This window comes from Echiichthys vipera, assembly GCF_963691815.1.
Source record: "Echiichthys vipera genome assembly, chromosome: 6".
NCBI classification, from domain to species: Eukaryota; Metazoa; Chordata; class Actinopteri; order Perciformes; family Trachinidae; genus Echiichthys; species Echiichthys vipera.
In genome coordinates, this window is record NC_139831.1 from 23,136,104 (window position 1) to 23,164,096 (window position 27,993).

Here is a 27,993-nt window from a genome sequence, read left to right on the forward strand (position 1 = left end):
TGATATCGACCTTCTCCTCTATATCTGAAAAGAAAGAGAATATGTGCGTTTCCCAAAATGTCGACCTTTATTCTTCAAATAACATAAATCAAAGTCCTCTAATTGTTTTGTTTGTAAAATGCATATTGCATCATACAATTTCACACAATACCCACCTAAAGACTGAGAAATCATTGACATTTTCATCTCATCTCATCTTCAGCCTCTTATCCGGGGTCGGGTCGCGGGGGCAGCAGCTTTAGCAGGGGACCCCAAACTTCCCTTTCCCGGGCCACATTAACCAGCTCTAACTGGGGGATCCCGAGGCGTTCCCAGGCCAGTGTGGAGATCTAATCTCTCCACCTAGTCCTGGGTCTTCCCCGAGGCCTCCTCCCAGCTGGACGTGCCTGGAACAACTCCCTAGGGAGGCGCCCAGGGTTCATCCTTCCTAGATGATCCCGAACCACCTCAACTGGCTCCTTTCAACGCAAAGGAGCAGCGGCTCTACTCCGAGTTCCTCACGGATGGCTGAACTTCTCCCCCTCTCTCTACGGGAGGCTCCAGCCACCCTTCTGAGAAAACCCATTTCGGCCACTTGGTAAATCCTGAGTTAACTGAACTTAAGTTGAACTGACCTAGGCCTGATGGTGGACAACACACAGTGTATGTTAACACTAAACACAAACCCTGTCCTAACCAGGCCAGTTTAAAACTGTTCTGTTAAGCAAATATAGGCAGTGAGCAGAGGGAAACGGAGAGACCAACCAAAAATAATAATAGAGCATAAACTGCTGCTGGAGAGGTTTTTCAAATCTCCAGGGTCTTCATTATTTTTCCCAGATGCTATTACCTCCACATAATTATGTTGCCTCTTCAAACAATCCGTTTTTTTTTATTTGAGCAAATTCCACATTTTACCTCAAAAGAGAAACTGAGCTAAAAACTGCGAGTCCTGTTTTGAAGTGGCTCTCAAACAGAAGCTCATGCATAGACATGAAGGCAGCGCTGTTGCTAAATACGTGGGATAGGCCTACATAATAATTCTGTAATGTAATGGAATTTGTTCATTCAATATTCACATTAATCTAATTTTTAAATATGGAGCCTCGCTAGATAAACTTATCAGCCACGGTGTTGACAGAGAGTTTGCTGGTAGTGTATATCCATCTTTCCTACTCACCACCTCCATATAAGATTGGAAAAAAAAAAAACGTCATCTTGACGATAGACTTCCCTCTGCTGTTATCCCTTCTTTTATTTTCTTCTCATCCTTTCTCCCTAAGTCCCTTTTTACCCCCTCCTCCCTTTTTCACCACACTCTCCTAGCATCCCCAGACTACTGCACCCCACTTTCCTCATCACACACACACACCTCTGTCTACCCCTGCTTATCTCCTCCCCCAGAGTGAGGGATCAGAGTGGTGAGGGTCTAGCTGAGGGAGTAATGAGGGGTTGGAGCTGAGAGACTGGCAGGGCGTGATCCGCACGGTCACCCCAAGGAGAGAGAGGGAGAGAGACACGCAGCTCCCTCAAGCGTCAATCAACACCGCTCCCCATGCACGCACGCACAAATTCGCATGAGCAGTACCTATTGAGACGTACGAGGAAATATGAAAAAAAAAAAAGTCTACACACAGACGCAAACCCTCACTCAGAAATCTCAAATAAACACTGGAACAAATTGTTTGTGCCGGAGCTGACAGCGAGCTCAATCACACACTCTCACAAGGCACCGTTTCATTTAAAATGGCTGCCCAATTTGGTGCTTCTGTCTGATGTGATGAGTTGAAGGCAGACATACAAGTTATTCAAGTCTGAAAGTGGAACATGAGTTCACATTTCAAACCAGAAGCCACCTTTAGGGGTTTCTTATGACAATGGGAATTAATTCCAGAAAGAGTGAGCTGACAATCACACAGGACTGAACAAAGGTCTTGTAACAATCGTCCTATAATCTGCTCCCGCAGCAAGATTAATTAGCCTACATAGCTGCACAGGACAAGAAGCACCATGGTTGGAGTGGTGGTGGTGGTCGTGGTGGCATCAGACATCATGCACCTTGACATCTCCTCAGCGTAGCACAGAATGGAGAAGGAAAGACAGTTTGCAGTGGAAACACATTGGGACTACATTTCCTGTGACTCTTTGTGACTACAGCGTTGTGTTTAGAATCCTTTTAACTCACCACTGTTTGGTGGTTGACTTGGATCACCTCATCCCCTGCATGGATCTTCTTACACTGGTCTGCCGGAGACTGCAGAGGCAGACATTGTGTGACAGAAAAAAGAAAATAGGAACAAATACAAGATATATTAAGGCATGGATTCATTGCCATTGTTGAATTTGAGACAATGGATTGTAGTAGGTGGGTAGTCAAGCTTCTGAGTGAAACAAACACTCACATTCTCTGTGGTTCCGGTGATAACGTGGAGTCCATCATACGTTGATTTGATATACATCCCCTGAAACACAAGCACAGGGAGGAATTCAGTATAATACAGAGTGCACAGGGAGACTGGTCGGATTTAGGTCAGAAACCAAGGCCTTTAGACTTGACCTGACCCACATATGGGTGACAAATTAAAAGGATAACTAACATTAAGCGTCTAAAGCCCCTTTCACACATCTACTGCGTCCAAAGCCTATTTCACACATGTACTGCAACCCTAAACTCAACTAGTATGTGAGAAAACAAATGTTCTAATTAGCTGGATCGGACATTAATGAGCTTTAGCCCACCTGTGAATAGAGCAGGTCATTGTCCAGAGAATTAATTTCTATCATGCGGCTTGCATTAAAATAGAAGAAAAAATCTGAGGGGGAAGAAGGATAATTTACTCGACGAAAAAGTTTAATCAGAGATCTGCCAAGATTCAAGAAATTGTCAGACATATTCAAGGAACGGCAAGAGACTTGGTTGTTTGTGACCAAAATTACAAACCAGCTACGCGAGCTTGATGTAATCTGCGTCCCTTCCTGCCTCCTGCATGCTCTACCCAGGCACCACCCCTCGCCTAAACCAAATTGAGTATTTCCAGTAGTAGCAGAATGGCTCTGACACGGACAGCCTACTGTTGTGAGGTACATGTGCAAAAAGGGAAGCTGCTATAGAGTCTTCAAATCTTTGAACTCTACTGGAACTCTACCTCTAGAGAGATAAGATACTCGTATTTTGTGTTCTGATGATGGTGGCCGAGAGTGCTGCTAACACGGCGGGGCAAAGACCAATTTGACTTTGAAGGCTTCAGTGTATGATTCACATCAATTCTTTACTCTTCAAACCATTCAGTGACCCCCCGAGCTCTGTATGAAAGTTGTTTTTCCACGGATTTGTTCATGTTTTTCCATTAATTCATCTTCGCCTGTACTTGAAATTTTACCCAACTTAAGTCAATTGAGACATAAAAGCAAAAACAAGTTTCATGTTTTGACCAGGGGCCTCATGTATCAATGTTGCGTACGCACAAAAACGTGGCGTACGCCATTTTCCACGCCAACGTTCGGATGTATCAAAAGTGAAATGACCGTGGAAATGTGCGGTGCGCCACGCAAACTTCATGGCTGTCGTACGCACGTTTCTACAGCTATTGTTCGTTGGCGACACTCAGAGGTGATGCTGGGAAACTGTTAGTTATGTGAAAACAATTCATCCTCAGTGTAATGTGCGCATCAGATACACATTAATGGACAATTAACACACACGTGTTTGCAATCGTAAGGATATAAAATAAGGAGAAGGATATAAAAGCATGCGCAATTTAATGAAAAATGGCATTAACAATGGCAGCCTTGGCCTTGTTAGAAGACATCGCAAATGGTTATATCAGCCGTGAGAGGGTGTTTAGAGAGCGGGAAGATCTGTTTGCAAATGACGACAACTGGCTCATGAGTCGTTTCGGGTGGCCGAGGCCAGTGTTACTGGAGCTGTGCGCGGAGCCGCGGCCAGACTTAGAACGACACACGCCCAGGAGCCAGGGGTTGTCCATTCCCACACAGGTGCTGACCACTCTGGGATTTCAATCTAAACAATAGCATGGTTGGTAACAGGTTGGAGGCTGGCACGGTGCGCGATGGGTGGCTTCTCGGTGAGTAAATCATTTATCCGTTTAATGCGCCCCGAATTTAAACCAGCACAATGCCCGTTTGGACACGCGCATTCAAATATGTGTATTTGTTTTTTTCCCTGGTGAAAAAAGAATGTCTCCTTGTGTTCATTTTTCGTCTCAATAAACGCGTGCGTAAAGTTGGAACCTCTGCAGTCATTAATATAAGTGGGATCAGTCTTGTCAATCCTTGTAATGCAGTTATTTTGTCCTGTTTGTTTTCCCGCGAACAGTAGTGTGATTTATATATATATATATATATATATAGTTACCCCCTGAGAACGTGGCTGTTGACCCCTCTCACTAACCCCGGCACCGACCAACAGGGGAGATACAACGACCGCCATTCCCGAACTCGGGCAGTGGTGGAGAGGGCAATTGACCTATTGAAGGGGCGCTGGCGCTGTCTAGACAGGTCGGGCGGGGTGCTGCTGTACACAGAAGGTGTGCCGCATCGTGCTGGCCTATGGTGTCCTGCACAACTTGGCACACCGCCATGGCATACCACTGCCAGAGCACCGCCCCCCCCCCCCCCCCCACCGACCGGAGGAACCGGATGCCGGACCCGTCAACCTCGACCCACCCCGCAAAGCGATACGGGCCCGGCAGCGTCTGATTTCAATGATGTAAAGAGGCAAGGACACGATTTACTTTGTACGTGCATTTATTGCATGATAAATATCTCCCAGTGCATTGACAATTTGATCTAGACGATCACTGACGCCACGGATTGCTCTCACTATTTCCTCCTGTGATTCCAGCACAGCTTGTGAAAGGACACGGCCAGTCGGGCGGACGTCAGCTGGCGTGGAGTCGCCGGGGCGCGTGGTGCTGGAGGTGCCGGTGGAGACGCCAGGGCGCACGGTGCAGAGGGAGGAGCCCTCTCCTGTCTCATCGTCTATTGAGAAATAATAATAAAAAAAAATGAAGTAATTAAACATGAGTCAATGTGTTTATATCCTGGCAACTTAAAGCACGAGCATGTGTAATGTGAGCAGCCTATTGTACGACCAGTATAATGACATTTCTGAGTTTAACACATTTACCTTGAGGATGATCTGTGTCGCCTTCATGGCCCCCCACATCTCCGCTTAGAGCTGTTCCCTCCACAATAGCCGCCACTCTCTGATCAACAGGGGGTCAGTTCCTCCCCTCCTGTCACCCCGCCCGTTGCGGTGATACTTCGGCGGTGGGCCGAAATCCTCCGCTTCACGTCGGACCATTTTTTTATTTATTTCAGTGGTTGTGCGCTGCTCCGACCCCACAGCGTTCACTGCCTCACACACACACTCCCCAGAAATGTCTTTTTCTTTGTGTTTATCCCTGAAAAGAGGCTACCAAATAAAACCGCTCTTCGGTCTCCACTTCATTTAATAAAATTTCGAGCTTAGACTCGTTGAAGTTGCGCTTCTTACCTTTACTCATCGTTTAAATCTGATAGTGCAGAGAGGGAATCCCCGGTGCAGGCCCTATTTACATGTATTTGCATATTTAAATGGGGGCGTGGACAGGGAGGAGTTCAGCACTTCTGCATGTGCGCTCAATTCCACGTTGATTGGGATGTACAAAGGAAAAGTGCTTGGATCCATGCGTACGCACACATTGATACATCTGAATTTTTTTGTGCTTACGCCAGTTTCTGGATTCTAGCGTACGCCATGTTTTAGTAAGAAAGCCACGCAATTCTTAGTACATGAGGCCCCTGGTGAGGTCCCTTAGCAATAAATAATGAAGAAGAGTACAAAAGGCAGGCATAGCATATTTACACACCTTGAATATTTCATTATTATTTCTATGCGTTGTAGAGACTTGGATTCAGTCATGTAAAAACACGTTTAACAGCTTTGAAAGGACAATGTTCACATGCTGTGTGAAAAACGAGACACTACAGGCAAAAACGAGATTTGAGGGATTTGAGATTATGGGCATTTTGCTTCAATGTCTTTTTTTAGACAAATGGAAAGAAAGCATCGGCATTTATTTATTTTTACTACACTTTGTCCATTTGTGTCTGTAGATTTCTCCTAAATTCACCAAATGTTAACATAAAATTATGGCTCATTTGCAAATTTAAAGTTTCGTGGTGATATGTATTAGGTAAAATGTTTACACTATTCACCTATTGTGTCTCAAAATGCCAATTAACTTAGGGAGACTTGTGACACTAAAACGCTTTGTAGAACTAAGGGGAACTTAGTCAGGTGATGATTACATGTGGGTTCGTCAACTCCAGCGACCCATTTCACATTACACATGATTAGTGCATCTTTAAAACCCAGTCTGGTGGATACATGTTGTGTACTCAGGTGTGTCCTTACCAGCCCTTCACTGGGCATGATGCTGGTAAGGTGGACCACCTCCAGGTGGGCAGACTGAGAGACCAGAGAGTCTGACGACAGAGAGATGATGTGGTCGCATATCCCCGCTAAGGTCTTACACTAGAGATGGCATCGGAGTTAAAGAAAGCAGAGTGGGGGGGGGGGGGGGGACAGGAAACGAGAGAGAGAAAAAAAAGAGAAAAGACAGAAAGTTATTGAGATTGGTTTTGGTCCGCAAGGGATGTCGTGACCTAGCTGCAGGAGGTGAAACAGAAATCATTTCATCAGATTGTTCCACATCGCCACTTCCATCACTCTAGCACACAAACTGTTTCCTGTCACAGTCTGTCCACAGGCATGCCCACAAGACACTGCCACAGACAGAGCAACACATCACCGATACCAGCCAACCCTGAGGTGCCCAGATGACATTTTCTAACATCTAAATTACAGAGCACAGATTTCATTTGTTGTTATTTGTCATTTTTGGGGGGCTTTTTAAGGGCTGTTTTTACCTTCACATCAACTAAACAAAATCTGGCACATTGTAGAGGGGTTAGATTATCTGTGCTGTATTTTTTACACTGCACTTAATACATATTACCTAATACATCTAAGCAAATACAATAAATAAAAAGCTTGGCTTCACCTTGCCTTTGTTCTAAATAAACCTTGACTGTTTTTCAGGCTATTTGTCTGCTTGGTCACGCACACAAGTTAATTTATCATCAGCAGCATCTCTGCCTTCTAATCTTGGCTCACTGACTACAGTGGGCTCACAGAGACCGTTACCCTGGTTATCCTGCCTCACCGCATCGCTGCCGAGTGAAAACACACACACGCACACGCACACACACAAACACACACACACACACACACACACACACACACGTTGGAACGTAACAGACATACATGTAAGAGAATATACGTTGTCATTCACACAAGCAGCATGGCAATGATGAACCCTGCATAAAATAATCTTCTGATCTCAATTCTAATGAGCAATTACCGGATTATAGTTATGAAATTTGCACACACGCACACACACACACGTGCACAAACAGACACACACACACACACACACACACACACACTATAGCTCAGAGCCTATGATTCATTCAGTGTGAGAGAAAAGGTGGAGGATCATCGGTGAGCTGGCTATGTGATGCTTATGCTCTCTTGCTCTCTCTCACACACACAAAATATAAAAACACACTTCCATCATTTTCTGGGTCAGTTATTTGAACACCACACCGCCTGTTTAGTGTTCTGTTTGTACAGACAGTAATATTATGTTCTAGTCAACATGTTCACATTATGCAATAGGATACCAATGACCAATGCTTTAATTTGAACAACAACAAAAACAAAAAAGGGAAATAGATAAATTAGTGAGAAATAAGTAGGGAAGCAGAATATATCTAACCAGCCTATAGAGCCATTAATAGCATGTGAAGTCCCCAGCTGGAGACCACAGCCAGTGACAATGTTGTGGCTCTGCTAGTATCCCTCTTTGATCATTGGGCTAATAGTCTTGACCTGGGATTAACACGGGCTGAGAGACAAAAGGCCAGTTAACAACTCCTCCAGCACTGACACACCCAGCCTTGATCTGACACGCCTCTGGGGAATCAGAGCGCAGATTATAGGGAAGTTAACTTATGTGGCTGGCTGGCGTGAGATTTAAGAGCAGTCGAACAGAAAGCCAGACATAGTACGCTGCCAAATGGATTAAGCTCTGGCTGCACACTGCCCCCGCTCCCCCCCTCCTCACCCACCACCTCCCTCATTCTCATTTTCTCTCGCCCTTCCTCATTGACTCGCACCTTTGCTCCCGGGCACACACACACACGGAGCCGGTTTCCGTAATGCATATGATCCGCATGCGCGATCATACGTAGCAAACGCAACCCTGAGCCGAGACACAAGAAGGATGGAGAGAGGAGAAGGAGAGGAGAAGGAGAGTAAAGAAGAGTGGAGGAGAGGAGAGGAGCAGAAAAAAAATCTTCAAGATGGCGCCGCGGATGGCTGCCTCGATTTGTTGGTGCGGTTTGTTTTGTCTTGTTTTGTTTGTAAACAGTGTTTTTTGTATGGGTTCACGGCTCTCTTTCACCAGAGAACAACTCATGAACATTCGGGTAACAACTCCACGGGATTTGTTTCCTGAATTTCTGGCTCCCACATCGGTTCTGGTGAACTTTTTAGTCAAAGGTGCCCTCACCTTTACAACTTTACGCCGTCGCAGGGGGAAACGAGCCGGTGCGCTCGTGCGCCTTCGCCAGAGGGGAAGACGCACGCCGCTACCTGGAATATTTCTCTCCAGCGTGCGCTCACTGGGCAATAAAATGGACGAACTTCAGCTTCTGTTGAGGAGAGACAAGGACTTCAATTCATCCTCTGTTTTGTGCTTCACCGAGTCATGGCTGTGTGAGAACATCCCGGACTCTGCGCTACAGCTGGATGGATTCCAGCTCCACTGAGCCGACTGTGACACGCGGCTCTCTGGCAAAACAAAGGGTGGAGGTATTTGTTTCTACACCAACAGCGGCTGGTGCAACGACGTAACGGTGATACAACGGCACTGTTCTCCCCTCCTGGAAACTTTTATTATTAACTGCAAACCATTCTACTCCCCACGTGAGTTTGCTTCCTTCATTATGGTCGTTGTTTACATTCCACCGGAGGCCAACGTGCAGGACGCACAGCGCGCGCTCGCCGACCAGATACTTGAAGTGGAGCGGACCAACCCAGACTCCTTAGTTATTGTCCTCGGGGATTTTAACAAAGGTAACCTCAGTCACGAATTGCCCAAATACAGACAGTTTATAAAATGTGCAACCAGGGAGGGAACACTCTGACCACCACATAGTCCACCTGATTCCTGCCTACAGACAAAGACTAAAACTCTCTAAACCTGTGGTGAGGACATCAAAGAAGTGGACAGTGAAGCTGCAGAGGACTTAAAGGCGTGTTTGGACTGTACTGACTGGGATGTTTTCAGGACTGCTTCCACCACTCTGGATGAGTACACAGAAGCTGTAACCTCATATATCAGCTTCTGTGAGGACTGCTGTGTACCAACACGCACCAGGGTGACTTATAACAATGACAAGCCCTGGTTCACACCCAGACTGCGACAGTTGAGGTCTGACAACTAAAGGGCTTGGCAACCGAGCAGAGTACATGGAGGCCATGTATAGGTTTAGCAGGGCGGTGAGGGACGCTAAACAGCTGTACTCCAAGAAGCTCCAACATCAGTTCTCCTCTAACAACTCTGCCTCTGTCTGGAGGGGGCTCAGGCAGATCACTAACTACAAGCCAAGAGCTTCCCCTGCTGCTAACGATCAACGCCTTGCCAACAACCTCAACGACTTCTACTGCCGCTTTGAAGATCACCTGGACAGTACTCACACCACCCCCCACCACACTACCCACCAGCCCACCCCCCCACCCCCCCCACCACCACAATAGAGACTGTAGACCTCTTACCATCACAGCTGCCCCTCCCCACCTCCCCTCCACCGACACCGACACCTTGAGAGAGACGTAAACAGGGTCTTCAAGAGACAGAACCCCCGCAGAGCTGCTGGGCCAGATTCCGTGTCGCCATCCTGCCTGAAGCACTATGCAGACCAGCTGTCTCCTCTACTCACGGACATCTTCAACACCTCACTTGAGACATGCCGTGTGCCAGCTTGCTTCAAGGCCTCCATCATCATCCCAGTCCCCAAAAAAACAGGACCCACTGGACTAAACGACTACAGACCTGTCGCCCTGACCTCTGTGGTCATGAAATCCTTTGAGCGCCTGGTTTTGTCCCACCTCAAATCCATCACAGACTCACTCCTGGACCCCCTGCAGTTTGCCTACAGAGCCAACAGGTCTCTAGACAATGCTGTTAACATGGCCACACACTTCATCCTCCAGCATCTGGACTCTGCAGGATCCTACGTCAGGATCCTGTTTGTGGACTTCAGCTCTGCATTCAACACAATCATCCTGGCTCGTCTGCAGGACAAGCTTTCTCGACTCAACGTGCCCGACTCCACCTGCAGGTGGATCACTGACTTCCTGACGGACAGGAAGCAGCACGTGAGGCTGGGAAGCCTCACCTCGGACTCCAGGACGATCAGCACCGGCTCTCCGCAGGGCTGTGTTCTTTCTCCCCTGCTCTTCTCCCTGTACACTAACAACTGCACCTCCAGTCACCAGTCCGTCAAGCTCCTTAAGTTCGCGGATGACACCACCCTCATTGGACTCATGTCTGGTGGGGATGAGTCTGCCTACGGATGGGAGATCGACCATCTGGTGACTTGGTGCAGGGAGAACAACCTGGAGCTCAATGCTTCGAAAACAGTGGAGATGACTTTAGACTTCAGAAAGAGCACAGCCCCACCCTCCCCCATCATCCTGTGTGATTCTCCAGTGGACACTGTGGAGTCCTTCCGCTTCCTGGGCACCATCATCTCCCAGGACCTCAGGTGGGAGCCAAATATCAGCTCCCTCATCAAGAAGGCTCAGCAGAGGATGTACTTCCTGAGGCATCTGAAGAAGTTCAATCTACCGCAGACAATGCTGGTCCACTTCTACACTGACACCATCTAGTCCATCCTAACCTCCTCCATCACCGTCTGGTACGCTGCTGGACAGGTGCAGAGTGCAGCGTGTCATACGTTCTGCAGAAAAGGTGATTGGCTGGAACCTCCCTTCTCTCCCAAAACTCTACTCTTTAAGGACCCTGAGGTGAGCAAGGAGGATAGCTGCTGATCCCTATCACCCTGGTCACTATCTGTTTGAACCTCTCCCCTCTGGCCGGAGGCTGCGGTCCATCAGGACCAAAACCTCCCGCCACAAGAACAGTTTCTTCCCCTCTGCCATCAGGCTTTGGAATTCTGTTAAAGAGACTTAACTGTCATTCATTATATTAACGTCATCTGTAACTCATACGTTATATTAAAGTACCCAAATCACAGGTGTTATATTAACACACACACACACACACACACCCTTTTCACTGGACACTTTAACTTGCACACTACCACCTGCACTGGTCATACAAACACACTCACTTATATTTCATGTATATAATTCAATGCCATATGTTTAGTTTGCTATATACAGTATGTAGGCACTGTCAAATCAAGTCAAATTCCTTGCAATGAACATTGCCTGGCAATAAACCTGATTCTGATTCTGATTCTGATTCAGAAAGGCAGGGGAGGGAGAGTCCAGGAGGAAAGGGGAGAAAACAAGGAGAAGGGAAAAATACACAACTAGGACAGTCTTATGTAATTCCTCTCATCCTTATGCATGCATGCACATAAGAACACACACACACTCATACGTAGTTCACGCTCCATCAGACACACAGACTCACACATGCTCATATCTTATCTCTCTCTCTCTCGCTCTCTCTCTCGCTCTCTTTCTCTCACTCTCTCATACACACACACACACACACACACACACACACACACACACACTTTCTCTATTCATCTGATTGCTGCAGGCCGTAGTCTGGAGGAGAGCAGAGTAGCAGTGAGTTTTGCATTATTGAGCAGAAGCTGACAAATGTACAACTACCACTACAGTAGCAGAGCTGACCAGAGCATTAAACCTGATGGGTCTGAACCCCATGCTGGATTCACACTGGAGACTACCTCATACTGTATGTCCATCTTAATCAACCTCCATACATACACTTAAGTCAAACTACCAATATCACCATGTGAATAAGACTTGTATTTCTACAATCCTGTAAACTACATACACATTAAAAGCTAATTGCACTATCAAATGCTCGGGGCGCGACTATGTCATGGCAGGTGCATTGCCCAGGACCCAAGGAGTCGCAGGGTTGAGTTGGAAATTGTTTGGAAGCAGGGATTTCCGGAAATCTGCAAGCAGCAATATTGGGCACTGCACTTGAATCCAAAATAGAGCAAACATTTTCCACTCACACTTATCAATTTGTATCCTTTCACCAGACGATCCTCACCAATAAAACGTGCGATTAGGTGGCCATACTAATTGTCGTGGGAGCAAATAAGAAAGTAAGGTGGCATAGTTAGAGCCCTATAGTCTGAGTAGGGAGAGCCTTCACCCAGGAGACTTTGTGTCCTTTGTGAAACCATTTCAAGTTGTTATGGATGTGAGTTGGTGACCTATTTATGTCCATGACGTATTTTAAGCCAATCCATCCCTCCAATCAATTTTGTTGCCTAAACTTAAGCATTTCTGTTTCCCAACATTAACAACGTGTTTAAAACTGTGACCATTTCACAATGTAAATAGAATGGTCACATATAAATGTCACAGGATTAAAACTGCCACTATGTGGGCATTTCACAATGTTAAGGACAGTCAAGAATGGTCTTGGGAGTCATTGGCAATCGACCTAGTCTTATACTGTACATGCCTACCCTCACGATTTTCCTGGGAGACTCACGATATTCCCCATCCTCTCCTGTTTTCCTCCCCGTCAAAGTTCTTTCACATTTCTCACGATTTTTGGGCCATTGAGGCAAAAGATCAGAGGTTCAGGGATCTGATTAAACTTATGAAGGCTTTTTTGTGCATACCACACAGCAATGCACCTTTAGAGAGTGTGTTCAGTATGGTCAGAAAGATAGTGACAGAGAATAGTATAACCCTTTGCGCACTCCCTTCCTGCTAATTGAATTTCACAGAACCGTCTGGCCCATACCTATGTTCCCTCAAGGACGATGCTACAGGCAGACTACAATAGGCATCTTTTAAAGTCGCCAGTATGGGGGAAACAATGTATTAAAGCTGAGAACCCCCTAGACCCCCGCTTTGGTTTTGGAATTCTCCTTATTTTCTAAGTCAAGGGTAGCAAGTATGCCTAGTCTGTCAGTTAGATATGAGGAATGGTAAATGGTAATTGGACTTGTACTTATATAGAGCCTTTCTACTCTTTCGACCAGTCTTTTACACTACTCGCCAGATTCACCCTTTCCCACACAGATGGCACAGCCTTCAGGAGCAATTTGGGGTTCAGTGTCTTGCCCATGGACTCTTCCACATGCAGAGTGGAGGAGCTGGGGGATCAGACCCTCGATCTTCTGACTAGTGGACGACCCGTTCTCCCTCCTGAGCCACAGGTACCAAGGACATGAACATTTTCATCTCCTGGACTTTCTCCAGGTAACTCCCTAACTGAAAAGTTTTGTTTGTAACTATATTCATCCCCAAGAAAAGGTGTATGTATGTTATCTTAGTAAAGAATGTATTGCATGGTTCCCAATAAGAAGCTAAATGCAACTAGTTTTTATACCAAATGACACATTGGCCTTGTCCACTTTCCTTCTTTCAAATAGAAATACTGTCCTATTTCAAAATTGAGAGGCAAAATAGCAGATTTTGTCTGTGCATCATCTTCTCCATCCTACAGTATGTGTGCCTATACATTGTTTATGATTTAGTGGCAGTGTCACTTCACTTCCATTTTATTCATTTCTACAATGCATAAAGAAGTAAACAATCATCAGCAAGGATGAAGCATCTAAAAACAAACACCTTCTCTCTCTCTTGCTCTCTCTCTCTCTCTCCACGCTGTCTCCCTATTTCACCTCCCACACATAACAGACTTAGTCATGTGTAGCCTTTAGTCTGGCACCCAGGGTTTTGTGTGTGTGAGTGTGTGTATGTTTGTGTATATGTATACACACATACTGTAAGTAGAGCCATTCTAATGTCTGGATTTACCTGATCTAACTGTCCTGTGTCATTAACATTCCTGCCTGTAAACATTATAGGTAAATAACCAAAAAACAAAGTGGGGAGTGACTTTGACAGGAGGGACAGTGCACCACAGAGGGACCAACATCCCATATAAAGATTTATTATTGCTTTTGTTTGCATCTATATTATATACTGACAGAACATCTGATCAAGGGATTCATTTCTCTGCATAAAATGCTTAAATATTTTTTCTGTGAACTCCCCCTGCCAACATTGTATTTGGTTTCTCCCACCTGACCTTGAATGGCATCAGGAAGTGTCTCGGTCCAACTGTCAGCCCGGATCAGACACTAGCTGCTCACTTGGTTTCACACATGGACACGGACAGTTCTCCGTCATAAATGGACGCACACGCAAACACACGCGCACACACACACACACACGCGCGCACACACACACACACACACACACACACACACACACACACACACACACACACACACACACACACACACACACACAGCTAAACTGGAGCTTTCAAAAGGCCTCAGGCCCACTTGCACTTTAACATGCAAAGTTCTAGGCCACAAAAAAACACACAGTACTCTGACACACACAAACTCCCATGCTGAAAACATGGAAAACACACACACATACAGACATTTTCCAGCTTTTTTTACGTGTTTATGATTTGGTGTAATTTAGTTTCAGAATCATACCTACTGTGTTATCTAAACCAAACTAAAATGTCTACAAGCAGCGATAAGGCTTCATTACAGGAATGGTTTCACATTTGATGGCTCTTTCTCTTTCAAATGCTGGAAACAGGGGAAAACAGCTGGCACGGCTCCGTCCAAAAATCCTCCTACCAGGACCTCAACTAATTAGTTATTCACATGTAATTAACATGTCATGTCTCCTGTGTTTCATCTGTATAAAAGCTGAAGTGTAAAAACAATTCTTGGTTTTATGAGAGAGCTATGTGCCAGACTGTTTCTTGGCCCAGAGCAGTTACTTCCTGGAGTCGCTGCTGGTTGCCTAGCAACTGCTACTGTTTTTACACTTTGCTTTTTGTACGGATATTAATGGCAAAAATAATTTGATATACTGTGTTATTTAATGAGCTTTAGAGGTGCTGCTAGGTAGATTTTGTAATCTGCGGACAGAGCCAGGCTCGCCGTTTTCCCCTTGTTTCAAGTCTTTATCGAAGCTAAGCTAACTGTCTGCTGGCTGTATCTTCCTATTTAACGTGGCATGTAACTTCTCAGCTAACCCTTAAAAAATAAGTATGTTTTTTAGAAAAAAAAAAAGAGATTCTGTGTTGCACAGGACAACTGTGAAGTACCTTAGAATATAGTGAATATACAGCAACGCTTTATTCATTTAATTCATTTAACAGTTGTCATTGTTGAATATGCCCCTATGTCTCCACTGTTTTTCATGATGGAACCAGGCAGCAACTTTGAATCATTTTTGATATTTCAATAAGAATTTGACATTTTAAAGCAGAAACTTACCACATGGAGAATCTTATTCTCTGTCTCATACACAGTGCAATCCTGTTAAACGAGAAGAAGAGAGAAAGAGAAGGAAGAAGAAAACATGAGATGGAGAAAGCATCTGTGATACATCCGCACGGAAGCTCAAATATCTCCCTCCTCCAGATATAACAACCAGGAAAGAAGGAAATAAGACAAATGAGACGGGCAACCGGAGGAAAGATGATGACTTCTTTTTTAATGGAGAACATCAGCAGTCAGCTATTTCATTTCTAGCTGTCCACATTATGCATATTACTTTATAATCTAGGCAGACTAAAACATTGGATTGACCAATTCTGGAATGACTCCGCCGCCCAGAGCTCCACGAGCCTCCGAAGGATTTAAAAACTACATTATTTGAACATGACAGATTGTTATTTAACGATAGCTGATAGTTAATCTATTTCTGGGAAAGGAGCCCACCGAATCCACCAGATGTGCATGGTAGCAGTTAATTCATCTGTTTGATGCATTAGTGCGGGCGGTGCTGCCACCTTTGTCTGTCTCGCTGCATCCTGGCAGCCACATGTTCATTTGGCCCATTGTGGACCTGCAGTGGCCCCCTTTTCTTCCCTCTCCTCTGGCCCTTGTAAGAGGGGATGAGTGTTATCTGCTCAGCGCCAGGACTCACTCCGGGCACACGTACAAACACACTCTCACACACTCTAAGCAGGCTCTTACAGGGAGGACGAGGATGCAGTCCAGGAGAGCAGGCATACTTTCTGTCCAAACAATGAGATTTCTTAAGTATCAGAGTGTGAATGTACTTCCAGAAAAGTGCTTTTGTGTCTCTAAGCGTGGTGAATCTACACGAGGGAGTGAGCCAGAGGGGGAACCGAAGGAGGACAGGAAATGAAGGGATGAGACACCCCTAGTTCATTCTCCATCAGGGCCTGAAAGTTAAGCAGAGGATGTGGTCTAACAGTCAATGAGCTCTTTGCCCATGGCTGTTACTGAGAGCGACTCGTCCCATCAGCCATGCTGCAAACAGCCTCTGGCAGTGTGCATATGTTCCACTCATAATCGACTCTATAGAAATGAACTAAAGACCACATGAAGCTGTATTGAAGTATTGATGCTCCCAATCCAAACCCACTTTAGTTTGGACCTTTCAATTCAAAAGCATGCCCTCTAATTGTATCAGTATAATGGACATGGACATGGACATGATGGTCTGTGTGATGCCTGCATCCTGTGTGTTGGTGAATGTGTGAGGAAGCACCTGTTGCACGATGGTGGTTAATTCTAGGCAGAGTTGCACAATGTTGTTCTTCAGTAATGAATACTCTGTCACACTGGCAAACGGAGACCTGAGGCAACCAAAAAAAAGGGAAAAAACAGTTCATTATTTGACAAATGCACCCGAGACCTTAAAAACACGGCAAGCTTTTGTAGAACATTGGATTAGTGTACTGGTCATGGTCTTATTCTACATGTTGTTATTGTTTTCATCCAATTTTCCTGTTTGGAGTGAAGTTTTTTTTTTCTTCTCCCGGGTGAAATGAGTCTCAAATTCACACTTAAATAAATGTGAGCAAAGTATATTCTGCCATTGTATTACATTTCTTTTCTGTTTTGAGGAAGTGATTTTTTTTGCTTTATTGGTGTTTTTATCTTGTTCCGATCATTTATTTGCTAAGAGTGTGATTTTAAAAGCTGTGATAGGACAGTGGGAGAGTGTAATAAAAACTATTTTCTGCTCCTCTCAGAGCACATGAGCAAGTGATAAAGACAAATAACAGTATTTGGTTTGATATCACGGCCAGGAAGCTATGCAATGCAGGGATCTACAATGCTCCAAATCGCTTTATTACGAATGCAAACAACATGTGTGTGTGTATTATTTTATTTTAGTTACATTTTTGTTGAAACTTTGTGTCAGGGGCAGATTGTAAGATGTTTCTGTTATTTTGTCCACTGCCGAGTGTGTTGCATGTAAAAAAGTTACTCATTTCTAATAACAGGTACCATTTCTTAAACATTAGCATAGAAATTAAGGTTTTTGTCATCATCCTTACTTAATCAGGGATATTGTCCTAAAAAGTAAAGGGCTAGTGTGGACTACCTGTCGAGCCAGGCTAGCAGGTTCTTTGCTGCACCAATCAGATCCACCACAGAAGTGAGGAAATCATTGGGTAACCTCCTGGAAGCTCGGCCATCATAGTGTCCGCCCCTCCGCCGGCCCAGGATGAAGTTCTGGAGATTCTTTGCTGAAGCGTTGAGCTTGTGGGACAGAGTGCGGAGGTTCTCCGTCTCTAGGCCGTAGTTCTGGAAGGACAAGAACCACATATATTTGTCAGACATTCAGTACTGCTCCTGAACGCATCTTGTGTATATAGAGGACTGAAACTGCTGCTGCTACTTTGCTAACATGCTGCTTTTGTTACATAGTCTGTGTGGACATTGTGCTAGAAAGTATTAATTTGAGGTTACTTGTGGCAGTGATTCTTTGATTAAATGTTCAAGAAATAGTTTCCCCTTTTGGAATCTTCATGAAACTTAGTTGAGATAATGCTATGAAGCTTGAGTCAGCCGTAGTTAGCTTAGCCTAGCACAAAGACTGGAAGCAGGGGGGAAAAGCCAGCCTGATTGCGCCTAAAGGTAACTTTGATAACTTTAAATAACTAAATTGGCTTACCAGCACAAATTATAACATCTTTGGAAAACTTTAGAACTGCTTATAGGCAGACCTATTACCTATATAGATAGTTTGGATAAGCTAAGCTAACCCGCTGCTGACTATAGCTTCATTTATTACATATCTATGTGTCCCATTGAGGTGGAATCAGGATGTGGTTAGCTTAGCCTAAAGACTGGAAGCTGGGAGAAACAGATAGCGCGGACGCTATTCAATACTATGCCCAAACACAGCTCTTTTGTTTATAACTTGTTGTTTGTTTAAACATATTAACATGTTGAAATTACCAGAAACTTAATGTTTTGACCCAAAAAACACGAGATAGACGTCAATCTTCTTATCTCACACCCGGCAAGTAAGCAATTTCCCAAAATGCTGAACTACAGGTTGATAAAAAGCCACAAAGACACATGAAAGAGTAATGTGAAACCACTGCAATATATTTTGGAGTAAATACAACATAACTTCTAGGCCTACATATATCTGGCTAAATAAAGATTACCCTTTAAAGGTTGAGCAGAGAAAGTTGGGTGATATACTGTGATTATACAGTTATTCTGAGTGGACGAAACAGGAATTAGATTTAGTTTTCTCTGAAAACCATTAGCATTTTCATACAATAGCCACTCTCCACACTAATACAAGAACACCAAGCTGGTCGAGTAGCCCATTACTGCACTGTGACCCTTTTAAATAAACACACACACACACACACACACACACACACACACACACACACACACACACACACACACACACACACATACAGACCCACTGAGCCACATTGCGCACAGCATCCCAAGGCACCTCCAGTCATGTCCTGCCTGACAGAGCCTGATTCCTGCTGACACAAAGGCTACAAACACACACACACATCCTTGTATAGTCAGATGCACGGGCTTAGCTAGACGTATCTATTCCTCCTCTGCCTCTAGATCTATTCTACACAGTCACGACCACAGTGACTACAAAGGAGAGAGGGTTTCACAGTGGCAGCAGAGAGAGAGAGAAAGAGAGAGAGAGAGAGAGAGAATTGAGGAACTAAAGAGGCAGAAGACAAGAGGGAGAGAGAGCACCAAGCTATGCATCTCACTGAAACTGGGTCATGCATACATTGTGTTCTGTATAATCTTCTGTATTCTATGGAAATGTAGATGTATACATGAACTTGGAGCACACATGTTTGCACAGCTGTAATTAGCCTGTCCTATGATTCGATCTAAAGCTGCGTGCGGCTCTCTCCAGGGGACAGAGTGCTGAGATGAAGCGGGGAAATAATGCCCTGTGTCTGAATATGTGTGTGTGTGTGTTTGTGTGTGTGTGTGTGTGTGTGTGTGTGTGTGTGTGTGTGTGTGTGTGTGTGTGTGTGTGTGTGTGTGTGTGTGTGTGTGTGTGTGTGTGTGTGTGTGTGTGTGTGTGTGTGTGTGTGTGTGGAGAAAGAAAGAGAAATAATTTGAGCAGTGCATGCCTATGTGTGCGCCTGTTTGTGTCAAATCAATACAGTAAGAGGGTGATGCCATTAAGCAACCCCCCCTCCCCTTCCCTCCACCTTCATGTCGATGTGGTTGCCATAGCAGCCATGTGTGGAGTGGTCTCTCCTCTATGCTGATATTTCTATCGTTGTTCACAGAATCACACTCAAACGCTATTTATGAAATGTGTTGGCAAAACGGAAGATTCAGCCTTTAATCATTTGCTGTTCAAAATACAAGCATCGGTCTTGCTCTACTGTGCATTCACTCGCACCTAAATGCAGAGTAACTAACCTCAATTTATGTCCAGCTACATTTTTTAAGAAGCATCTTACAATTCAAATGAAGGGCTGGGATTATAAAACAAGGGTCATATTAATCAGATTATAGACAGAATACAAATTATGAAACTTGTTTGACCTTTTTGTTATGACCTTTTTTGTGGGACTGTTCCAGATAAAGTGTTTTAAATGAAATAGTGCACTTAACGCTGAGCAATCAGCAACTAGAGGAAAAACAATCACAAGATCATCAACCAAAGAGCTATTACAAAACATATAAAAGGGCAAAAAAAAGACAAAAACCCCTGACTGAGTGGAGGGGTCAGGCAGTAATAGGAGATGCTATTTCACAGACTAGGGGAAAACCCGTAGATAACATTCAACATTCATTTAAGCTTCTCTGTATGGGACATCTGAGGACTCCTGTCTAATTAGCTCAAGTAAAGATAAAAAGGACTAGAAATATAAATTATGGCCTACTATATTAGGATTTTAAAATCAATTTGGAGTCACACAGGGTAGTGCTGAAAAGGGAACCAACATAGAAAGCTGATTCATCTGCGTGAAAGAGATGACAGAATGAAGCACCTTTTCAGAACAAAAGCAGAACTGAGACATAGCTCCAAACATTATAAAGCTACCTCATTATTATTATGGATTATACCAAGATATTTTAAGTTTCAGAGTTGTTTTGAAGACTTAAGCTGTTGTTACAATGTTTTGGTACAGAACAGCCTGTCTGTTTCTTCCAGGTTCTCGAGTTTCCTTCCCAAGTTCAGACATATGAAGGTTAGTTTGATGAAAAACTAAATTCCTGATCGATATGAACATGTTTGTCTGTGTTTGTTAGCTCTAACAGACTGCTAAGCCGTTTACACTGTCTCTCTGCCTTTGTCCAGTCAATAGAGAATTATGCATTTCCTCTCACGTAGAAGAAGAAAAGGAAGGTAAGAAACTGAATAGTTCAGGTTAATTGAATAACAGTTCTTAATGTTACTTAAATCTAAATGTTATTTAAACTGCACTGTTTGTTAGACAGAAGGAAGGGACACTAGGTCTAATATGATACATCATTTAGAAAAGAGAAGTGGCTCTTAAATAGAACCTTGGGGGACACCACAAGGAATAGAAAAAGCTAGTCTCAAACGCTGCAGAATAAAGTTACAATTTATGTGACATATTTTATGTATATAGAGAGAGAGAGCTGTGACTTAGACACAATCTCAAAGAGACAAAGAGATATTTGGAAATATTTATTCATCTTAACAACTACAGGTTTTAAAACGATAATATACAGACATTAACTAAGCAGTTTCTGAGCTATAGCTGACTTTTTTGTTCTGAGCTAAATTCGATTATTCAATTAACTTCAATACAATGAGTGTCTTTTGATTCAGATTGTAGGATGAGTTGTAATTTTATTCTTGAGTTATGCCCATTTCGCAGCACAATTCGCTAAAAATTCCCTGCACCCGCAGAAACCTACTTAGCATAGATGCTGGGGGCAAAACTCGATTGCATAGGCATAAAAGAAGGGACTTTTCCACATTTGCAGCGAGACTGAAAGCTCAGTCAGAGCTTGAAACTTGCATTGATCCTTTTTTTTTTTTTTACTGCATAAAGACCAGAAAGTCAAAAAGGTAGAATAGAGGAACAGGATTTTGCTCTCCTTATGATGGAAGATTTTGCTGATGACAGTGAAACTTCCTTTATTACCTAAACATTCACAGTGTCTACAGGTACTATGGACCAGTGTCCCTTTGTTGCCTGGAGATTGCAGTTAATGAGAGGGAGTAGGTCAGTTGAGAATTGCTTTCCTGCCGCTATCTTTAAGGATAATTTTGATTTATTATAGCTTGGGTCTTATTTTCTAGTCTTAGCCTTCATTTCTATTGATTATGAAAACATTTTACCCAACAAAGTTATTGCTGAGATCTTGAAAAATACTGCAACTTTGCTGGAACAAAGTCCAACCGGGCAATAAATGAGCAATGGTATGAGCAGACGAGCTGTAAACCAGCCAACAGTTTAGCCAGATTATCTCAACCACAAGTGAGCCTAGACATAATGCCTGTAATAATCCCTCTTTGCACATGAAAATGAAATCTACTGATCAAAAGTTTGAAACTGCCTGCAACCAAAGCAATGAAAAGAGAAGAATCAGGCAATCATTAGAGTCTATCCAGATTTAAATAACAACAGGTTCCTGTTTCAGTGTCAAGTGCACAATAATGCCTATAAAAAGAATTAACAAACAGGCATTAACAGTCAACATGTTGTTTTTCAAAGCTCTTCTTAACAGAAATATAAGGTTATTCTGTGATTAGCACTATTGGAATTGGATGAATCAGATGAACAAAGGACTTCGGACTATGGACTAACAAATTAGAGATTAAACCTATTGAATCAAACCCCATTACAGATTAAACCTATTTCAAACAACAGTATTGAATCTAACCACTGAGTAGAATTAAGAGGGCCAAAAGAAATATGGACAAACCAAATATCTAAAGCCCAATTGCACTGTTGTGGTTCAATAATGATCAAGGGTCACTTAGACTTTTCTGGACTAGATAACAAATTCAAAATCAAAGGGTATTTGTGCGAAAAAAATAGTTCCAACAATATTCTCCCCTGTCATGTGGGACATTGACTAAGAGGGAGTTTTAATAAGTTAATTATTCTTTTTTTTGGGGGGGGGGAGTATTTCAGATGTGAATAATACATCTGGTGTCTGAATTATGCTGTTGTATCTCTTATGAAAAAGAAAACCCTCACTATCACTTTTGAATGGCAGTGTCGGTCAAAGTTTCTTGCCCAGATGTCAATGTGTTCTCAGATCGCTTAACTTGATGAGCACAGTGTTATAATATCTGATAGGAATGATGGCTAGAGACAGAAAAAGTAAGACCTACTGTAAATTGTAACGAACTGTAATTATCATTCAATACTACTCACAGAAGAAGTTTAAGTGATACATCTTGTCTACCTGGCATCCTAATGTGTGTTGTGTGTCCAGTTCCAGGACAAACAGTGATTGCTGCTCTGGGACACATATTCCCATGCTGGAACGTTCGAATGAGAAGAGGTGCTGATTAGCACACACATACACACAAAAGCATGTGCACGCACACACGCTCACATACATTCAAAAAGCCCCAACTAATCCAGCCATGTGTGCCTGGGAGATAAGGTGCATCCTGCATACTCTTTCTGCATACTCCATACTCCATTCTCTCTCTCTCTCTCTCTCTCTCTCTCTCTCTCTCTCTCTCTCTCTCTCTCTCTCTCTCTCTCTCACTCTCTCTCTCTCTCTCTCTCTCTCTCTCTCTCTCTCTCTCTCTCTCTCTCTCTCTCTCTCTCTCTCTCTCTCTCTCTCTCTCCTCTCTCTCTCTCTCTCTCTCTCTCTCTCTCACTCTCTCTCTCTCTCTCTCTCTCTCTCTCTCTCTCTCTCTCTCTCTGGGAGAGTAACACCTAATTCCCCCTAATTCCCTAATCCAGAGCAGGACCACTGCACATACAGTCAGCAGTGACCGAGGCAGTACACAGAAAGCAGGGCCCAGATGATGAGGATTTTTTAAAGCCATTTCTTAAGCAAATATCAATAACTGGTGGGGGGAAATAAACAACCAATATATATATCTTTCTGTGAGGTTTTCTTCAGCAGCTACAAGTAATAGCCTGCTTTTAAAATACTGATGGTGGATATACTAAGGTATGGTTTTTCCTGAGGTTGGCCACTTTCTGTGATATGTTATATTTTTTTGCCACAAAAATCTTATTTCATTTAACAAAAAAATACAATATCAAACGTGAAATATTGTCAAAACACAAACTGTACAAAGATTCATTATTGCCTAAATAAAAATAATTTTGGCACAATTTAAATCAGCTGTAGCTGGCAAGCTAACCGCTAACACTTGAACTATAGCTGGAAACATGCTAACTAGCTCCATGCAATGTGCATTCTTTTCATTTTGTCTGTACTGCACTGTTGACATCCCCCTGAAATGTATGTAGTTCTTAGATTGTACATCATTTTAGTCAATAAGATTTACTGAAGAGGAAGAAAGGGTGCTTTAGGGGGTCATCCCTATGTTCCCCAGGTCCTACGTTTTAATTCAGCATTTTGTTAGGGTTAGAGGTTACGGTTAGGTGGTAGTGTTTGGGTCTACATAGGCATATTTGCCGGGGAACTCGGCAGTGATTGTGGAAAAAATAACAGACCCAAATATAGGACTTTTTTGGGGAAAAGCGGGGAACATCGGACCTTTTTTAAAAAAGGGTCTGATGTTCCCCGGTCACATACATAGCGAGGAACATAGGACCCAGGGAACATATCTACGCTCCCACTTTAATTGTTTGGATACTGTATAGTAAATGTGTCACCATTCGGTTGGCTAAAGTTAAACTAAAAATATAAATAATCATATCATGTTTTCATTTAATTTAATGGTATAAAACTAAGTCTAAATTCTAAATTTACAAGAGTTAGCAAAAGATTGTAGTAGCATCTATGATGGCCTACACTTTAACATATAAACGGGAAAAGGCCCTCTTTTGCGCCAGTATTTGGTTTGTCTGTTCTGGGCTACTGTAGTAACTGCAGGGCAAAAAGACAGGCACTGTGGAAGAGGACCCGCTCCTTATGTAGATATGAAAAGCTCATTCTAATCTAAAGACAACACAACGATTCTTAGCTTCAGATGATTAGAAAACATAATTCTGAATATTATATTCTATTTCGGCCAATAGATACCCCTTAATCCTAAACACTGGTCCTTTAAAGTATTACTTACTGGTGTATTCAGTTATATTCTTGACTTGTGTGATAACCTTTTGGCTCCTAGTAGTCTCATATCAATCCAGAAAATCTGACCAACACCACCACTCAAACACACATCCAGGACCTGCATATACATAATTTCCTCCAAAGTATCATCGATTGAGAATCATAGTTTTAGTAACTGAGGCTGACTGACCAGAGCACAGAGGAGGTCAACAGCTTCCAGGATGAGCTCCTGATGTCCTATTCTGGTGACGCCCAGCTCCTCCAGCTCCTGATGGGTGATGTGCAGCAGCTGCTCCCCCCCCATCTGCTCCCGCTCAAAACTCTTCACATACTGCTGCAGACAGTCATCCAGACCTGAGGAGAGCAAAGAAAGGCACAGATGAGCCGGTGCTGATGTTTATGTGCTACCGCGATATGTGAGGGCCTTAGCTGACAAGGAAAAAAATATTCTAATTGGCCCAATATGTGTTTTAAGGAGCTTTCTGCCCCTTCAGAGACAAAAAAATAAATAAAATTAGTAGGAAATATTGATTATAGGCAAATTTTAGTTCTAGTTTTAGTCATATTGCACAGTGAATCCTGGTCCATTTAGCTGCAACACGCAATTCAGGCATGAGTGCAGACACCCACACAGAAACTCAATGCCAGATAGAAACAAAAGCTTAACGCATGCCTTAAGCCAGAAATTGCATCAATGCTGTATTGGCAACTTACTAACTGTCACCTAGAAAACACATCTGTTGGTTTGACTTAACAATATCTGCTGATAATGATTGCACACCATGCTGTAATAAGATTTCCTTTGATGGCATTGCTTTTTTTACATGCAAAAGAATAAAAGCAACGCATCTTTAGTGTTTTCAGAGTTTGCAGGAAAACTGAATTTCATGCAGAGATGTGAGTAACATATTGATGTATGACTTTCCGCTGTTAAGCTGTGGCTGTCTGCCACGCAGAGAGCCAATCAGCTGCACAGAGACGTTGTGGGTCCAGGATACTATTGATCAGCACGAGCCTCGGGCTTTGAAGCAAACAAAGTCAGCAGAAAGCCCACCTCCCCGCAGACCTAATGAACAAGCCTGCTCCAAAATGAGCACACACAGAGAAATAAAAAAAAAATAAAAAAACGCATGAGAGGAAGCAAATTCATGCACACGTGCACACACATGGAACCACACATTAACAGCGCACTCTGTCTCTCCGTGAACACACACTTTGAACACAATCACAATACAATTACAACTGCTGTTGTTACTCAGGGTCTTGATGCCTCTGTGGAGGAATGTTGTTAAAGACTAGTGGAGCTGTGAGGAAAACACTGACGCCCAAGGGAGGCAATGCTGACAGAGAGCAGACAGTGTGGTAGCACCTTAACACCGTCACCACACACACATTCCCTACAAAGGATGAGCAAGAGGCATCTTGCTCTTGATATGCCATGGGACATAACAGACAAAACATAAGCCTACTGCTGCTCTGAGTGACACGGACAAACAATCTTGTTACATATGGCACAGAAGAGCAATTCTGTAAATCTAACATGTCAGTAAGAGGTTCTGCTCTGTAGCAAAGTGGAAATTGTTTAATGGAATACATCCCCTATGGAGAAACCCTCATATCCCACGTTGGCATGTGTTTCACACACAACAATACAGCATTATCTCATGCAAGACTGTTTTCTTACAGTCTGTACATAAAGCATGTGAAAACTACCCATGTGAAATCACATAGGTGCATGTGAGGACGTGTTTTCATGTGCACCTGTAATTTGGTATTCTAATCAGGTAAAACTATTAGGGTGGCAGGTAGTTCAGTGGTTAGAGCAGCCGCCCCATGTTAAGAGGCTGACCGTCCTCGACGCTCCGGGTTCGGCTCTGACCTGCGGCCCTTTTCTGCTGGTCTCCCGCCCTCTCACACCCCATTTCCTGTCTGTTCTATGTAATAAAGACTTGGAAAACTGCCAAAAAAATAATCTTTAAAATATATATATATATATATATATATATATATATATATATATATATATATATATATATATATTTAGGAACATCTAAACAGTTGTTAAAAAAAGAAAACGCCTTAAAAACAGTCCATTTACTTTAAAGTATTGTACTTTACTTTCATGGCACTTTCTTACTGCCTGATTGCACTGGAATTCAGAAGGTGCAGCACTTTTTACTTTTACAGATAACACACACATTTTCCTGCATTAAAGATCTACTCCGTAAGATTTATATCTATTTAAATGTGTGTTAAGTCACTATCTATCAAAGAGTGAGTTGACCAACTAATGAAAGCACTTCTACTTCTTCTTACGTCTTTAAATACTTTGACTTTTGACACTTTAAGTATTGCTAATAATACTTTAACATGAGTGACATTTTCACTGTAAGACTTTTACTTGTAAAGGAATTTTTCTTTGTCCTAATCTTACTTAAATAAATAATCTTGATCCTATTTTTTCAGTTATTTGTACTACAATTAATTAAAATACAGCTCTGCATGTTTGTTTTTGTTTTTTACAAGCATGCTCTTGGTGACATTCCTGACTATGAGTAAGTGCACTGCTACATTCCTGCATTATATTTAAATTAGCTGTTTGTCTTTTCTTTGAGTGTAAAATGTTTATTACAGCTGGAAAAAAGTCTAGTCTAGTCTAATAAATCATCACCGGTGTTGGCAGAGATACGCACAAGTGGACTGAACTTGCAGATTGCTTTAGCTAGCCAGCTGCTATACGGAGACAGCCATGCAGGGGACATGGAGAGACAGCACGGAGAAAACCCTGCAGCTAATGACTAGGATATTGGAATAAGTGACTCCTGACCCTGACTATCAGAAGAAAAATGGAAATATGGAAATCTTTATGTCCATAGAGAAGGGAGGTGAGCCTCCCAAACTAAACGTGATTTCCTCTGCCACTCTCACATTTGTCCTTCCCCATATACACCCTTGCCTCTCCTTCTGAAAGCGTTTTTAATAGTAGTCATGTCATACAATGTGGCACCTTAAGGCTTATGTCATCATAATGCAAATGCAATATTTGACTATATTTGCAAAAAATACATCTTCACTGCACATTTAAGATTATCTGCAGGTGGAATGAGAATATTTTCACCCTATCATTCTAGTCGTGACTTCAGTCCTCTTCCCAGTGTCATCATT

At 43.1% G+C, this 27,993-nt stretch overlaps 1 protein-coding gene across 1 annotated transcript in view; it reads right to left on the reverse strand.

The window, feature by feature from the left end:
• Positions 1-27,993, reverse strand: part of LOC310948304 (connector enhancer of kinase suppressor of ras 2) — a gene marked incomplete at both ends in the record, with an annotated part of 66,076 nt that overhangs the window by 26,926 nt on the left and 11,157 nt on the right. The window contains 7 exons of the mRNA XM_083915381.1: positions 2,165-2,233; positions 2,382-2,441; positions 6,401-6,520; positions 15,622-15,663; positions 16,868-16,955; positions 17,711-17,913; positions 25,019-25,182. Of these exons, the coding sequence (XP_083771507.1) occupies positions 2,165-2,233; positions 2,382-2,441; positions 6,401-6,520; positions 15,622-15,663; positions 16,868-16,955; positions 17,711-17,913; positions 25,019-25,182 (746 nt within the window). The remainder of the gene's footprint in view (positions 1-2,164; positions 2,234-2,381; positions 2,442-6,400; positions 6,521-15,621; positions 15,664-16,867; positions 16,956-17,710; positions 17,914-25,018; positions 25,183-27,993) is intronic.